A 17,173-nucleotide genomic window follows, 5' to 3' on the forward strand; every position below is an offset into this window, starting at 1 on the left:
GCATCCTGTGGAACTCCTGCAGAGATGTTCTGAAGATGAGATGAGTGATCTCCAACAACCACACCATCTTCCTTTTTAATAAGGTATGACTCCAAATAGTGCATCTCTTGACTCAATTTTGTTAGAACTCCTTTATGCCACACATAGTCAAATATAGCCTTGATGTCAAGGACAGTCACCCCTACCTCGCCTCTGGAATTCAGCTGTTTTGTCCATGTTTGAACTGAGGCTGTAATGAGGTCAGGGATTGAGTGTTGCTGGTAAAATCAAACTGCACATTCGTGATCAGATTATCACTAAGCAAGTGTTGCTTGATAGCACTGTTGATGACCACGTCATCACTTTATTGATAATCAAAAAGAGACTGATGTGGTTGTAATTCACTGCATTGGATTTGTTAACTTTAGTACTGCTAAAATACTGACAGGGCCCAAAGACCTTACAGTATTCACTGCCCCAGCTTTTTCTTGATGTCATTCAGAGTGGATTAAATTGACTGAAGACCGGTATTTGTGATACTGAGAACCTTTCAAGGAGGCCAAGATGAATCATCCACTTGACATGTTTGGCTGAAGATTTTAGCAAATGTATGAGCCTTAACCGTTTTATTGATATGCTAGGCTCCCCCCATAATGGCAATATCTTTCCAAAACGTGTTCACCACAATCCCCGACCCCCAACGGAAAAATGGAAAGTGGCAATATTTGTAAAGTCTCACTGTCCAGTAAATTGTTTAATTGTTCACTGTCATTCATTACTAGATTTTGAAGGACTGCTGGCTGTGGAATTCTTTAGCCCTGTTTATGCTTTTCAATACACAAGTTGTCCTGTTTTGTAGCTTTTCCAGGTTGACAATTTTTTTGATCTGCATGGTACTGCTCCTGGCATATCCTCCTGCACTCTTAATTGAACCAGAGTTAATTCCCTGTCTTGGTGGTAATGATAAGATTGGCATCTAACCAGTCATAAGGTTGCAGATTGTATGGAGTATAATTTTGCTGCTGCCAATGACCCACAGTGCCACATCAATGCCTCAAATTAGCGATCTGTGTGGCCTCAATACCAGTTAGCACAGTGATAGCACTACACCAAACAATGCAAAGTATCCTCAAGATGAATCCAGAAGAGACAATGACACCCTGAAATAATAAAGATCCAAGTTCCAATGAGAATATGAAACTGAAAAATATTAGTGAGTGAAAAAGTTGCATTGACAAAATTATGGGACTGAAAATTGACAAGTCCTCAGGATCCAATAACCTTCACCGAGCGTTAAGAGATGGCAACAGATATAGAAAATGTATTATTCATCTTTCATAATTCTATTAAGTCTACAAAGTACTGGCAAACTGGAAGGTTCCAAATGTATCACCATTGTTTAAGAAAGGAAGGAGAGGAAACTACCGACCTTTTAGTCAGTAGTGGCAAAACTAGAGAAACTATGAAAGAGTGTGATTGTTAGATATTTATGTAATATTTATATGATAGGACTGAACCAACATGGATTTATGAAGGAAAATTGTGTTTGACAAACCAGTTAAGAGGTTTTGAGGGTACTACAAGCAAAACCCTTGCCAGAGAACCAATTGTTTTAGTGAGATTTGAATTTCAGGTGGCCATTGATATTCCCCATATGGGAGATTAGCAAATTAAAATTTAAAGTGCTTGAGACTGGGGGCAATATACTAGCATGGATGATGTCATTGTAAAGACACTGGCCGAGTAATCCAGATCTCCAGGCTAATGTTCTGAGGATGTTAGTTGAAATCCCACTATGGCAGATAGTGAAGCTTTAATTCACTATAGATCTGGGAATTAAAACTCACCTAGTTCACTAGTGCCCTTTAGGAAAGGAAATCATACATCCTTACCTGGACTGGTCTATGTGAACTACAGCAATATGGCTGAAACCTAAATTGCCTTACGAGTCGTTACGGATGTGCAATAAGTGCTAGTCTGGCCAGCAATACCCACATCTCATGAATGAGTGAAAAGAAAATTTAAAAATTAAATTAAGGAGCAATGAGACTATATAGTGGTGACCTCAAATATGTGACAATTATAATGCAGTTAATTGATTCACAATTGTCATTTGTGCTGAACTGAAAATGTAATCATCAGAACACCAAATTAGTTCATATGACTGACAGAATTTGTGAAAAAAAAATGTTCAATTTATTTTGTCAGTTATTTACACTCTGTTGAATAAACAGACATTTTTCCGGCCTCCAAAGTACAAAGAAAATTATTTGGACTTACAACTTGGACATGATTTAATAACACTGTTGTTCTAAAGCTAACATAATACATTACAAGTCTCACCTATTAAAACGAAACGTGTTTGGCTATTCAGAACACTCATTCGATCCATACCTAACTTAAATAATTAGTCCCACAACAAAACATTAAGTTTAATTTTGAATATTTCAAAATACACAATCATACAAAAAGTAATGAACCATATCATATTTGAGAAATCCTTCAACTCCTGTAAGATAAAATCCAAGCAAACATGTACATTTAAAAAATTCCATTCCTTGCAATAGCACATAACTGTTCTGGATCAGCCTTATGTTAAGGCTTGAACCACAAAATTTTAATTCGTGATCACTTAAAATCAAATTCCTTATCATCTTTTCTCTAAACCATTATGTAAATGAGTCTTCTTTGCAACAAAATATAAAACATATATCCCATTGTCAAGAGTGTGGTGCTGGAAAAGCACAGCAGGTCAGGCAGCATCCAAGGAGCAGGAGAGTCGACATTTCAAGCATTAGCCCTTCATCAGGAATCAGGGCTCCTGCTCCTCGGATGCTGCCTGACCTGCTGTGCTTTTCCAGCACCACACTCTCGACTCTGATCTTCAGCATCTGCAGTCCTCACTTTCTCCTATATATCCCAAAATGCCTACCTATGGACCAGTGAGTAACATGTACCTTTCCTTTTTTTGTATAGTGGTGCTCAGAGAGTCACCTGAATGGGCACTTTAATTTGAAGCTTAGGCATAAAACCAGAGAGACCATTTCCAGCAATATTTTACATTCAGATCTAATAACACCAGGCCATGAAAAGTAATGAAGGATAATAATGACACAGTCTCTGTATGATGAGTTACCGTTTACTAAGGCAAATAGTTTTACCTTATTATAGATGCTGTATTAAACACAAGTTATTGTTCTGCATGTGAATTCTATATTTCTGAAGTCCAAGGAGTCCAAATACCAAGGATATTTTGTATACCCCAATACATCATAACATGAGAGTGACAAAGATGTTCTAACTAAAACTGAAGAGAATGAGCAACATTTGCTTTAACAAACTAAGAAGCAAAGTAGGTAATGACATGGGATATTTATTCTCTACATTTCACATGACCAAAAAGTAAATTGTATGATTTCAAACAAAGTGAACCTTTGGAGGAAGTATGTTGAAAAAAATTGATTTGGCAACATCATTAAATGAGGTTTGTTCTAATTCCTGCCATTGAGAGTTTCCATCTGAAGTCTGAAAAAGTGATTAGATCAAGAGTTCAATGGATAAATAATTGGGGCTGCCAGCAGCACCACTACACTCACTGGAATTAAAGTGACGGTAACATGTACCTTTCCCTTTCCACAAATGCTTACTTTTCTAAAACAAGCCAAGACATAGGTTTTGTATTTGTTCACACTTGCTTTGAACATAACACAAGAATAGTAAATGGTGGCCTTGTCAGCGACATCACATTTCCTATGAATAAAAATACAATTCCAGGACCACTTCTGAGTACAAAATGTTGCTGTTGAAACTCTCATACCTATGTACAACATTAGATAGGACAGTTTGCCATGAGAATTGGCTCTCTGATAGCTGTATTTTGTTTTTACTTTTGAGCACAAAAGAAATCCAGAGGAAGATATATTCTAATCACATCCTGGAGATTCACTTCCTTTTTACCACTCTTCACATAACATCAAAACAATTTAATTTTTAAAACAATAGTTTGTTGAAGAATTCACCCCTCACCCCATTTGACAGGAATGAGAAACAAATATATATCTGCAGCCTTTAACCCTCTGTTAGGCAAAGAAATGTAGATATTGTTGGAATCTGGCTCAGGAACCTCAATAACTATTATTTGTTTACTTTCTGTTTAAAGAAAAATCTGTATATTTGTTTATTCAGTCACTATTCTTAATTTTCTCATAAATTTGGACCTTTTCATCTGCATCATCCAGGATTTCTTGTACTGCATGAACTTCATTGTTTCCTGAACCCTCGCCCCCTGAGCTCAGGATCTCAGTCTCTCCATCTGGCTCCGTGGACATCCAGCCAGATTCTTTGTCACTTTCCTGAAATTCCAGATCCTGGTCTGGCTGTGCTTCCAGGTCAATAGGCTCATCATCGTGACCGGAGTTCATCAGACATGCACAATTATTGCACAGTCCATAGCACTTGCCATCATGTTGCATAATTTTAGCTGCAATGCCGGTGAATGGCTTCCTGCAGATCTTGCAGATAACCAGCTTTCCAGATTTGTGGATCTAGGAATGTTCAAACAAAATATAAAATTAGGAAAATGAAAGCCATAGATAATGTCGTGGATTGATAGAGACTTTATCTAGTAGCAAAATGGTTGTAAATTGGAAGACAGATTTAAATTAATTGGCAAAAGAAATAATGGACAACCTGGAGAAATTTTTTTTTTAAAAAGGCAGTGAACTATTGTGATTGGAAGGGGAATAATAATCCCAAGAGATCTGGATAAATACTTGAAGGAACAAAACTTGAGCTGTGGAGAAAAAAGCAAAGAAGCTAGGCTATTTTGAGAGCACTGCAAGACAGCCAGCACAAGCACAGTGGATCAAGTGGCACATTCGTATGTTTTTATGAGTTCATTATACACATTAATTTCTGTTCCATTACGTTAATTGTAATGTTTTGGGAAATGGGGTCAACTGATATATGCCCAATATTGCAATGTATATAAAACACTGACTATATCAAGCACTCATCAGTAAAGCAACAATTTGTTTGTTTCAAAATCAGCAAGATAACTTCTACGTTGAATTCTCTATTCCTGAGATGCTGCCTGGCCTGCTGTGCTTTGACCAGCAACACATTTGCAGCTGTGATCTCCAGCATCTGCAGACCTCATTTTTTACTCGAAGATTTTAACCTACTGCGAATCCTCTTACAAGGATGCCTTCCTTGAAGAAGCTCTCTTCCTCCCTCTACAAGGATTTCAGTGAGTCCCTCTCTCACTGCACCCCCCAGGTCATCTCCTCTGCACAGAAACTCTTCCATCACCCCTCCCCCTAGTCCCTCCTCCCTACCTTTTATCTTAGCCTGCTTGGCTCTCTCTCTCTTATTCCTGATGAAGGGCTTATGCTCGAAACGTCGAATTCTCTATTCCTGAGATGCTGCCTGGCCTGCTGTGCTTTGACCAGCAACACATTTGCAGCTATGATCTCCAGCATCTGCAGACCTCATTTTTTACTCGAAGATAACTTCTAACTTGAGTTCCATCACTGTCAATGGGAGTAGATTGACCACAGAGAGTATTTAGAGCCAGACCTTTGAAATTGTTCAAGGTTGAACGAAAGCAGAGTTCTTTCAGTTTTAGAAGTTCTTAATCATAAATCATCTGTAATCTAATAGAACTTTACAATAATCTTTTCTTGTACATATATAGATGGCCTATTAGCTAGATGGCTAATCTGTAATTTAAATAATAACAGCGCAGATTGATTCGTTTTCCAGCTGAGGTAGATTTTGGGCTTGACTCTTCATCTTGCCCCAAGAGTGGAGGAGAATTCTGAATGATCACTGGCAAAAACTGCCAAGAAAATAGTTCAGGATAAAGCATCAGACAGTGAGCCAAGGACCTGAATTTTAGCAAAGCATATGCGAATGAATGAATAATACTAACTAGGTTGTTTTTTATCGATAGTACAAAGTAAAAGTGCAGTTTGAACAGGATAGCAGGAGAGAAAAATGAGTCAGTTATGTAAGTTGAGTTTTAAATGACCAAATTTTACTTTAGAAACCCTATCAAAGAGAAATGAAAGATGATCAAATATTCCACAATCCTGGATGCAGGTTTGCTGACTGAGCTGGAAGGTTCGTTTTCAGGCGTTTCGTCACCATAGTAGGTAACATCATCAGTGAGCCTCCAGATGAAGCTCGTTAGTATTCCATAATTCTATGCCTGATCTAATCCAAGTGGTAGTCTGGTACTAATCAGTCATACTTCTCCCCATTCCAGCTTACTGATTATGGTTACTGTATAACAGATAATGGTTCAGTTACGTTACAGGAATTCAAGATGCGCATATGCTGTGATGAACATTGGAATGAGAAATAATTTGCAATCTCAGCGCAAAAGGAGTTCATGCTTACAGTTAGGACATGACTACGAAGATGCTCAAGCCGTGTGAATCTCTTCCCACAGGAGTCACAGGGATATGGTCGCTCCCCTGTATGTGATCGAAGATGCCGCTTTAAGTCAGATTTCCGCTTTACTGTATGCGTACAGAATGGACACTTGAATCTCATCTTTGGTAACATACTGCAGTCTCCTTGGAAAAAATGCACTTTTTCAGTACAACCTTCTCATACTGAAATTAAAATATTGACAACGTTCTACATATGCAATGTAACCAGATGAATGTAAATATAAGTTATATTAAAATCGCCTGTCCGCAGCATTTGAATTGCTGGAATTCCTCAAATAAGAAAACATCTAAGGGAGCTACATTTACAGTTGTATTCTCATCACAATCTTTTACACTTCTTCAATTCACACAGGAAGGGACAACGCACAGCACCTTACCATTTTCCCTCGTGTGTTTCTGAAATTTGTAATTATGAATCAATTAAATTGGCAACAATCTTTCAAATTACAGGATTCTAATTGAAATACTAACATGCAGCAAATTTACAGATCTGATCTCAAAAATGTGGGCTATCCTGTCTTTAGATAGGGGTTAAACTAGATAAAGATATTTTACAGAAAACAAAGGGAGCCAGACACCAAAACGCACTAGAAATGTGCCCTCCATTCCATTTTGACACACAGGATATAAAACACTTTACCTGCACCTTCTCCACTCCAGTCCCCCACAACTTCCAAAATTGTAGGCATTGGAGGATACCAATCTTCAGTTTTTCGACCTCTACCTCGTGAAGGTTGCCTTACTGAGTCACCGTTTCGTCGTGGCAATGGCCAGTCCCTGGGCAAAACATCAGGCTCATGCCTGAACTGATAACTCACATGAGGGGCACTCATTTCAGAATCTGATGTTCTTTTTTCCTCAGCTTGAGAAACAGTGTTTATATTTTCAGATGTTCTGGTAGTCACACCAGAACCACACAGATTACTAACTTTGAAAACAGGAAGTTCAGGTACTTCCTGGTGTGCTCGATTATTCACTAAAGAGTTTGGCAGATGGTCTCTTGGAGAATGCTGGAGGTTTGCAACTTGTTGATGAAAGTTGAAGTTTCTCCAGGAGTGTCCAACAACAGACCCTGGATCAGTACTTTTTTGAACGTGAACAGGGTTAGTCTCCAGACCTCGGCTGCTGGTATACAAAGATGACACATCCCCACACTTATTTTCACCATTACTGGAATGGTTGAAATATCTCTCTTTCTCACTGATGTCCAGAGATGATTTGATGAAGCTTTTGCAGGCACTGATCACGTCAGTCATCTGCAAGTAGCTGGCAGCTGACATCACATCAATGACGTTTTGGCTTGTGAGGGACAGCCTCCCAGAATATATGAAGTCTAAAATAAGTGTAAATGCATCAGCAGAAAAGACATCAAAAGTCGCTACTGTAGGCTGTCCCACATCCTGTGCGTTATGTAAGAGAAGCATCCGAAAGTAGCCACAGCTGGCAAATAAAACATTACGATGACCCTTGAAGACTCTTCCCTCCACAATGATGCTGCAATCACAAAACATTTCTTGTTTGCGCTGTTCATTTAACTGTTGAAGCAATCGGGCTTGGTGAGAGGAGATCTCCATTTTGAGAGCAGTCTTCTGTGGACATGAAGAATGAAGAACATCACTTTACTGATAGGAAATAGGTGCAGCAATAGGCTATTCAGCCCCTTGAGCCTGCTCTGCCATTCAATGGGATCATGGCTGATCTCCTAATTCATGCCATTTTCCTACACTTTCCTCATATCCTTTGATGTCTTTAATATATAGGGACCTACCAATTTATAATTTATATTAAATTCTTAATTCATTCCAAGTAGCATTTTGTTTTAAAAAAAATTCTGTATTAAGCAAGAAATAATGGAGACCACAGATGTTGTTTATTTGAGCTTTAAAGGTTTTCAATACAGTCCTACAAAAGAGATTAGCATGTAAAATTAAAGTGGATCTGACTGGGGGTAATGTATTGATATGGATTGAGAAGTGGTTGGCAGACAGGAAGTAAAGAGATTAAATAACTGGGTCTTTTTCCAAGTAGCAGCCAGTGACTAGTGAGATACCAAAGGGATCAGGGTTTAGACCCCAGCTATTTACAATAATTTAGAGGAGAGACCTAAATATAATACCTGAGTTTGCAGGTGACACAAAGCTGGATAGGAGGATGCAGAGACGCTTCAGTGTGAGGTGAACAAGTTCAGTGAGTGGGTAAAAGTATGGCAGATGCAGTATGATGTGGATAAATTTGAAATTATCCACTTGGGTAGCAAAACAAGATAGATTATTATCTTAAAGGTGATAGACTGGGAAAGATAGAGCAATGACAAGACCTGGATGTCCTTGCTGAAAGTAAGCATGCAGGTGCAACAGGTGGTGATGAAGGTAATGTTATATTGGCCTTCATTACAAGAGGATTCAAGTAAAAGAGCACGGATATCTTGTTGTGATTGTTGAGATCTTAGTAAGACCATAGCTGGTGTGTTGTGTGCAGTTATGGTCTCCTTGTCTGGAAATGGATATTCTGCCGAACGAGGGAGTGCAACAAAGATGTACCAAACTGATTCCTGGAAAAGACACGATTGGTTAGGACTATACACACTGGAGTTTAGAAGAATGAGGGGAATCTCACAGAAACCCATAAACTATTCTGACAGGAGTAGACAAAATAAACACAAGAAAGGATGTCCCCAATTACTGTGGCGTCCAGAAACAAGGGTTATAGTTTAAGGTTACAGGGTAGGCCATTTAGGACCAACATGAGGAGAACATCCTTCAGAGACTGGTGAGCCTGTGCAATGCTCTCCCACAAAGAGCACTCGAAGACAAAACATTGAATATTTACGAAAGAGAGATAGATATTGTTCTTAGGTCTAAAAGGGTATGAGGAAAAAGTACTGAATTGGAGAATAAGTCACAATGATAGTGAATGATGGAACAGGCATGTAGGACTAAATGGCCTTTTCCTACTCCTAACCTCTGTCTCCAGACAATAGAAAAAAATGACATAAAACCTGCAATAATACTGAATACTTTAGTAAACCAAATTTATCAATATTAAGTTCTCAAAGTCCACCTGCTGAATCCTTTTGACATATATCTCTACAAGACAATCTCAGCTGTTTCCTGTCGTGTTCTGTATTTTGTGCATTTTAATGTGGTATGAATAGGAAGGGTTTAGATGGATACGGACCAAGTGCTGGCAAATGGGACTAGATTAGATTAAGATATCTGGTCAGCATGGATGAGTTGGACGGAAGGGTGTTTCCGTGCTGTACATCCCCATGACTGTATGACTAATCCATTTGTGGTCTGGTGATGCTTGTGATCATTTTAAGTCAAGTGTTTTTCTTTACGGCTATGACCATTTCAGTCCGTGGAAGTCCAAATTTGCAGACAATACAAAGCTAAGTGAGAATGTACATTGTGAAGATGTAAAACAACATCAGGAGGATTTGGGCAAGAACATGGCAAATGGAATATAATGTGGAAAGTGTTATCCACTTTGGCAGGAGGAACAGATGTGCAGAGTATTTCTTGAATATTAAAACATCAGATATATAGATGTACTAAGGGACCTAGGTGCCCTTATCAATAGTCACTGAAGACTAAAATGTGGGTATAGCAAGCTATTGGGAAGGCAAATTGAATGGTAAACTTCATTGCAAGAGAATGTGCATACAGGAGAAGTGAAGTCCTTTCAATTATATAGCAGCCTGGTTAGACTGTACATTACACAGTTTTTTGTCCTGGCTCAGTAAAGATATTGGCCCTAGGGTAGTGCATTGAAGGTTCACCAGACTTGCTCCCTAGATGTTGGGCTGTTCTATGAAGAAAGATTGGGCAAACTGGGCATGTATTCTCTCGGGTTTTGAAGAATGAGGTGATCACATTGAAATTTACAAAATAATTAAAATGGATAAATGCAGGTAAGATGCTGCCCCAATTTGGGATATAACTGGGGACAAACTTAAGAATGAAGGGGAATACCACTTTGGTCAATGACGAGGATAACTGCTTTTAGTCATAGAGTTGTGAACCTTGGGGATTCCTGTCCAGAGGGTTGTGGAAGTTCAATCTTTGAGTACATTTAAGTAGGGATTGATAGATGTCAAACTATCAAAAATCACACACAATTATGGGGATGGCCTAGGTAAGACACACAGAAGTGTTTAATCAGCAGCAATTATACTGAATGGCAAGAAAAGCTCAGTGGCCTATTTTTGTTCCTACATAAATACCTTCGGCCATATGCCAAGTTTACTTCCTTCAAGAACAATCCAAATTCCTTCTGAAATCATTCATCATTTTCATTTCCATCATTCTTACAGGCAAATTCCATGTTATTACCACTCCTTTCATAAAAAAAAGTTTCCCTCATTTCTTGTATCTTGGCCAAAACGTCAACTCTCCTCAACCTCCTTTGTTCCAATGAGAATAACTCCAGCTTCTCCAAAAAAACCTAGTAACTGAAGTCACTCATCCCTGAAACTGTTCATATTTACTCATCTACATGCAATACAGCATGTAAATTGGTTTGTGCAATACAGTAATAACATTGAGAAGTTAAGACGACATTATATATCATGACAGTAATGCTGTTTTTTTTTGTATTTACAAATTTTATACTTGAAATACAAAAATACAAATGTATAAACCTGGAACAGGTTCTGCCATTTGGTATGATCATGGAGGATCTAATTGCAACCTCAACTCCACATGCTCACCTTCCCCTGCAATCATTCCCCATGCCATTTGCTTACCAAGAATCTGTCTACCCCGCCTTAAAATTATTCAAAGATTGTGCTTCCATTGCCTTTTGAAGAAGAGTTCCATAGACTTGCTTCACAAGTTTAAAAAAAGTGAGCCTCATTTCTATTTTAAATGGGCAACTCAATATTTTCAAAGTGACCCCTACTTCTAGATTCATCCACAAGACAAAACATTTCTTTCACATCAATCCAGTCAAGATGCCTCAAGATCTTAAGTGTTTCAATCAAGTCACATCTACCTTTTCTAAACTCTAGCAGATACAAGCCTAGCATGTCCAGTCTTGCCTTATAAGATAACTTACCTATTTCAGATATTAGTCTATTAAACCTTCTCTGAAATTTTTCCCAACATATTTACATCCTTCCTTAAATAAGGAGACCAACAATGTACTCAGAACTCTAGAAAAGCCCTCATCATTGCCCTGTGTAATTGAAACATAAGCCAGATTTTGATCACTCACTTAACCACCCACATCCCTTTGTAGCTTCTATGTCCACTTCACAATCTAAATTCCAACCTGTTTTTCTGTGTCTTTAGAAAAGTTAGTAATCATACTTTTAGTCCCTTCATCCAGGTCATGGATGAGTACAGGTTGAAGTCCCAACACTGATACCTACAGCACACCACTTATTACATCTTGCCAACCTGAAAATGATCCATTAAGCCTTCCCAGTTTCCAACTACCTAACCATGCCAATATGCTTACACTCTGTACTGTGAACATACGTTATATCCACGTAGTAGTGGTAGGGAGCCAACAAGCCAACCTCACTTGACATCATCCTCACCATTCACAGATGCATCTGTCTACGGCACTATCATTAGGAAAGATAACCATACAAGTCAATGATGACACAAAATCCAGTCTTCACATAAGGGATGGCAATGTTGTGTTGTGTACCCAACTACTGAAATGAATAGTACTGACTTCCAACAGATCTAACAACTCAAAATTGGGCATCAATGTGATGCTGTACGCTATCAGCAAAAGCTGAATTGTATTCAACCACAGTAACCTCACAGCTCGGCATAATATCCTACTCATTACAATCTAATGGGAGATTATTCCTGGTTCAAAAAAGCGAACAGGAGGATTTACCAGGAGCAACACCAAACATACGTAAAACTCAGGTGTCAACTTGGTGAAGCCAGGACTCAGGACTACTTGCACATCAAACTATGTAAACTACGTGTTAAAAAAAAGGACTAAATGATCTCAGATTCAATAGATTGGATATAAGCTTTGCAGTCATGCCACATAAAATTGTGAGTGGCACTGGACAAGGAGACAACCGAAAAGAAAAAAAAAAGAGGTTCCACGTGTATTGTCAATGATGGAGCAACCTAGATTATCAATGCATAACATGGAATCATTTATACCGTAGTGTCCAGAAATGTGGAGTCACAAGGATAGGGTCAGGGACTAGGTTTGGATGGAATGCTCTGTGGAGGGTCCGTGAAGACTCGATGGGCTGTCAGGATTCTATTTATATCCATCTTCAGCCAGATGTACCAAGTGACTGATTCTCCTCCGCCTCTCTCTGAAATCCCAAGCATCAGAGATACCATGCAACAATCATGTCAATGTGATATGTGATATCAAGAAATGGCAGAGGGTACTAGAGACTACAAAAAGCTTTAGGCCTTGACAGCATTGCACCAATAGTACTGAAAACATGTGCTCCAGAACAAGCCACACACCTAGCCAGGCTTTCCCATAGAGTTAGATTATTGACATCTACCAGACAATATGGAAAATTACCCAGGTATGTCCAATACACAAAAATCCAATATGACCAGTTACCACCCGATCAGTCTATTCTCAGTCATCAGCAAAAGAACAAAAGGGGTTGTCAACAGTGCCACTAAGTGGCACTAGCAAAGGAATAACCTGCTCAATGATGCTCAGTTTGGGTTTTGGCAAAGCCACTCGCTCATCTCCTGACCTCATTACAGTCTTGGTCCAACCATGAACAAAAGACTTAAACTCCAGAGTGAAGTGAGAGTCACTGGCCTTGACACATAAAAGACAGCATTTGACAGAACAGCATTCAGGATTCCTAACAAAACTACAGCCAACAGAAACAGGAGAAAAATTCTCCACTGGATAGAGTTGTACATAACACAAAAGATAGTTATGGTGTGGAGGTCACTCATATTAATTCACGAACTTCACTCTAGGAGTTTCTCAGGGCAATATCCTAGGCCAAACCATCTTTAGCTGCCTCATCAATGGTCTTCCCTCTAACATGAAGTCAAAAATAGGGTTGTTTACTCAAAACTGCCATTCGCAATTCACTCAAAATTGCACATTCAGTACCTTTTACAACCTTTCTGTTACCAAACTAGTGAATTCCCAATTATCAATCTCCCGGGGTTTGCCATTGACCAGAAGTTCAACTGGACTAGCCATATAAATGCTATGGCGACAAGAATGGGTCATAGGCTTGAATTATACACTCAGTAGCTCACATCCCCCCCCCACCAGTACTTGTCCACCAATAACATGGCACTAATCAAGAGAATAATTATTATTCAGCTCCAATAACACTCAAGTTCCAAATTAGCCCACTTGATTGGCACTCTTCAAAATTCACTCCTTTTCCCACCAATGTACACGTAGGCAGTAGTATGTACCATTTGCAAAATGCATTACATCAAGTCACCGATCCTTCTTCACCAAGACGTATTGTGAAATCAAAATTCTGGAACTCACTACCTGACAGCACTGTCCCTTACACCAAAGGACCACACACCATTACCTTCTCCAGGTGAATAAAAGCTGGCCTAACCTGCAATGGCCATATCCCATGAGCAGAAAAGAGAAATTTTAAAGTATGATAAAAACAGATTTCACAGAACCCTTTTAATGGAATCTGGGCATGTACTTTATGACTTAAACAAGACTATTTTGCAGGATTATGGGGAAGAGGCTGTGACGTGGGATTAAATAGAATAGTTCTTTCAAAACAGTGATACAGACAATTTGGTAAACAGCCTCTTCCTTTGCTGCAAAATTCTAGGATTCCATGGTTTCATCCTAAGCTCATCAGTTATTCTCTTATTCTTGAAGATGTTGGAGAGCTTAACTTGAACTAGGGAGTCTGAAAAAACAACTTACTTTCAATGCATGCCTGTCCACAGAACAACTTCCTATCACCAGATTTCATTATAAACTCTAGTTCACATTTCAAAGGCGAACTGCAAGCCATATCACACTACAGTTACATTTTTGCCAATTACAATGGTCCCACTCCCATATTCATCCTTTTTACAGCTATATTGTAAAAATAGTAAATCTCCAATAACTTTAACTCTCGGTTCATAAACTACCAAAAATGTTAATATTTAATAATATACTCTAAAATGAAAATGTTAAAAAGAGACATAATGTGTGACTTTAATCCAGAGTTCCACAATCTGGTAGATTATCCTGTCCTCCAAACCCAAAAGTCTTCCAATGTCACGTTAATTTAAAAAATAATGCGCACAAATGGTAAAAACAAATAAAATGGTTATATTTAGGGAAAACATCCGATTTCTTGATCCTGCCAACTCAGTTAATGTTTCCAAGATTTTATTTATCTAACGGTATCAACGGATGGACAGGACTGCTTTCACCGTGAAGCACCTGCTCATACTATAATCACACATTGAAAACAATCAGATCAGGAGTACTTAGAGGAAGCAATTGATAAACCTGGACAATTTGAGCTGGAAGATTTTTAAAAATTCCCCCAAAATGGACAGCTGAGAGTAAAACCTTGGCGGGAAACATGGATAGACTCAGCTCACGTCTGCACACAGAACCCGCCTCCTCCCTGTTGTAATTGGCTAGTACAGATGCCAATCAAATCGCAGCGACACAATGGATAACAATAGCGAGTAACGCCCGGGAGCCAATCCGCCGGCTCGCTGTCCGGGACTAACCGCCCGTGCTCGCGATCAACTACCACTGCGCCTCGCGCTGCTGCCGTCACTAACCGTCAGTTTATTTCGATCCCTGCCCACCTCACTCCACAAGAATCCGCCCGTTCAATGCGCGGTCACCCCCGCCCCGCCTTGCCTTTACCCGCCCGGTCAGTTTCACTGCCACCCGTTTCTTCAATGCGCGATGAACTCCTTTTCTCGAATCCGCCCGGTCAGCCTCACCGCCTGTTCAATGAGCGATGACTCCCCCCCCAAGAATCCGCCCGTTCAAGTCTCTCTGCCTCCCGCCCACTCGCGGCGTGCTGCTCCTGTCCCACCGCCCCATCATCCATCCACCCGCGCTCGGAACGGGGCAAGCCCGGTACAGACCCCCACCCTCCCCCCAAAGGATTTCCCCCCTCACCCACTTGACCGATGAAGCCTCCGTGCGGTTAAAACACCCGCTTTTCTGCGAGTCACATACACACAGGAGCTTATCCTTCGGCACAATCTCGGACACAGAGTCCGCCAGTACCCCCTCCCCCCGGGTTATACCCCCGGCCACCAGACCGAGCCTGCCTCTCCCCCCTCCCCCTCCCCGGGGTAACCGATAACCCGCCCACCGCCAAACTCAGCAGCCCTCGGGTGGTAATTTAGATTTATGATTCAATGCTGGCATAACGCCCCGAACCCTTCCCTTACCAACAACCAACGCTGCACTCCACCCGGTCCGACCCGGACGTGCTTTTAACGCCCGGATTTACACCCGGAGGCACTTAAGAGACGAAAGGCAGCACGAACGATTGAACCGCAATTTTCAGTCCAATTGCTGTGGTTATACTTATTTTGGCGGTTTTTGATTAGTTTCCATGGTTATAATTTTATTTTATAAGATTCTAGAAAATAACCAACTGTTATTTTCCACCAGTGATACACAGACCCCTCTCCGAGGTCTCATTACAGGAGAAGCGAGCTGCATTAGTTGACAGCAAACATCATCCTTCCTGAGCATTTAGCCAAAGGGGTTAAGAGCTATGCAGAGAACGGGAAATAAACTATACACTGATTAAGAACCGAAGTATAAATCTGAAAGAGACTTGGTAGTCTTGAGCTCCCTGCTGTAACGCCCATTTTTTCTTTACTACATGCATGGTATAGAAGATCTTTTTCCACATCTCTTCTGGTTGATTGTCAATCTTATTTTCTTCTTAACTAACTTACAACATAAATACAATACAACATATTGTATTTGTCCAGCATCTCATTTTAAGAATTCATCTGACATATACAAAATGAAACGAGTCTCTATAGTGCAACTTCCCATAGAGCTGGAGCTTTGGTTTCCTATCATTCACCTTCCTGCAATATACCTAAACGGTGTCTAAAACATCTTCATAAAAGTAATTTTTTCTTGTTCCTAGCAGTATCTCAATCCAAAACTAGTCCTTTTTAATTTAGAAAATTTACTTTGTTAACGAGAACAATAAATAGTCTAAACTTTATAATGATGATCATTCTTACCCAAGTATTCTCTCACATTTAGTAAACCTCATTCCCACCACCAGGTCTAGCAAAGCCTCAAACGTAGTTGAACATTGGTCACTTTTATTATATGTATTCTATTTCATAACACTCCTAACACTTAAACAATATCTAAATCAATACTTGTCTAATTAAGATCCCACTTTCATACCTGATTACCATGCACATTTGCTTTGAGGGCTACAAAATGAACACAGGAACATGATCACACTATTCTTAATTCCGAACAAATGAATTCTGTTCTTTCCCCTTTAAGTTCATCATCTTTCAACACAATATCTTTCCGTCAGTATCTTCAACTTATCGTTAGTTTTAGTCGCTTTGTATGCCTTAGTTTTTTGACTGAATGCTCTCCTTGACTGTCTTTGATAACCAAATGAGGTTCGTCCTTGTCAAGTACATCTTTTTGACATAACTTATAATGCTTAGCAAAAATGTATTTATCTATCTCCCCCCCCCCCACCGTCTATTTTCCTAGCCACTTCAGAGTTCTTTCTTCATATCTCCGCAAATACCATTTTTAAGTGG

At 39.6% G+C, this 17,173-nt stretch overlaps 1 protein-coding gene across 3 annotated transcripts; it reads right to left on the reverse strand.

Moving 5' to 3' along the window:
• Positions 1 to 2,187: 2,187 nt before the first annotated feature.
• LOC132829943 (zinc finger and BTB domain-containing protein 8A-like) lies at positions 2,188 to 15,822 on the reverse strand. 3 transcript variants are annotated; one of them, XM_060847368.1, is made up of 4 exons: positions 15,806 to 15,822; positions 7,078 to 8,026; positions 6,382 to 6,560; positions 2,188 to 4,523 (listed from the first exon to the last, which is right to left on the reverse strand). In XM_060847368.1, the coding sequence occupies exons 2-4, from the start codon at positions 8,009 to 8,011 to the stop codon at positions 4,161 to 4,163; spliced, it is 1,476 nt and encodes a 491-aa protein (XP_060703351.1). In that variant the 5' UTR covers positions 8,012 to 8,026; positions 15,806 to 15,822; the 3' UTR covers positions 2,188 to 4,160. The 3 variants fall into 3 exon arrangements, with proteins under 3 accessions (XP_060703351.1, XP_060703350.1, XP_060703352.1); XM_060847367.1 differs by lacking the exon at positions 15,806 to 15,822 and adding an exon at positions 15,532 to 15,614; XM_060847369.1 differs by lacking the exon at positions 15,806 to 15,822 and adding an exon at positions 15,179 to 15,266.
• Between the last annotated feature and the right edge of the window lie 1,351 nt (positions 15,823 to 17,173).

This window comes from Hemiscyllium ocellatum, chromosome 30 (assembly GCF_020745735.1).
Source record: "Hemiscyllium ocellatum isolate sHemOce1 chromosome 30, sHemOce1.pat.X.cur, whole genome shotgun sequence".
Lineage (NCBI taxonomy): Eukaryota > Metazoa > Chordata > Chondrichthyes > Orectolobiformes > Hemiscylliidae > Hemiscyllium > Hemiscyllium ocellatum.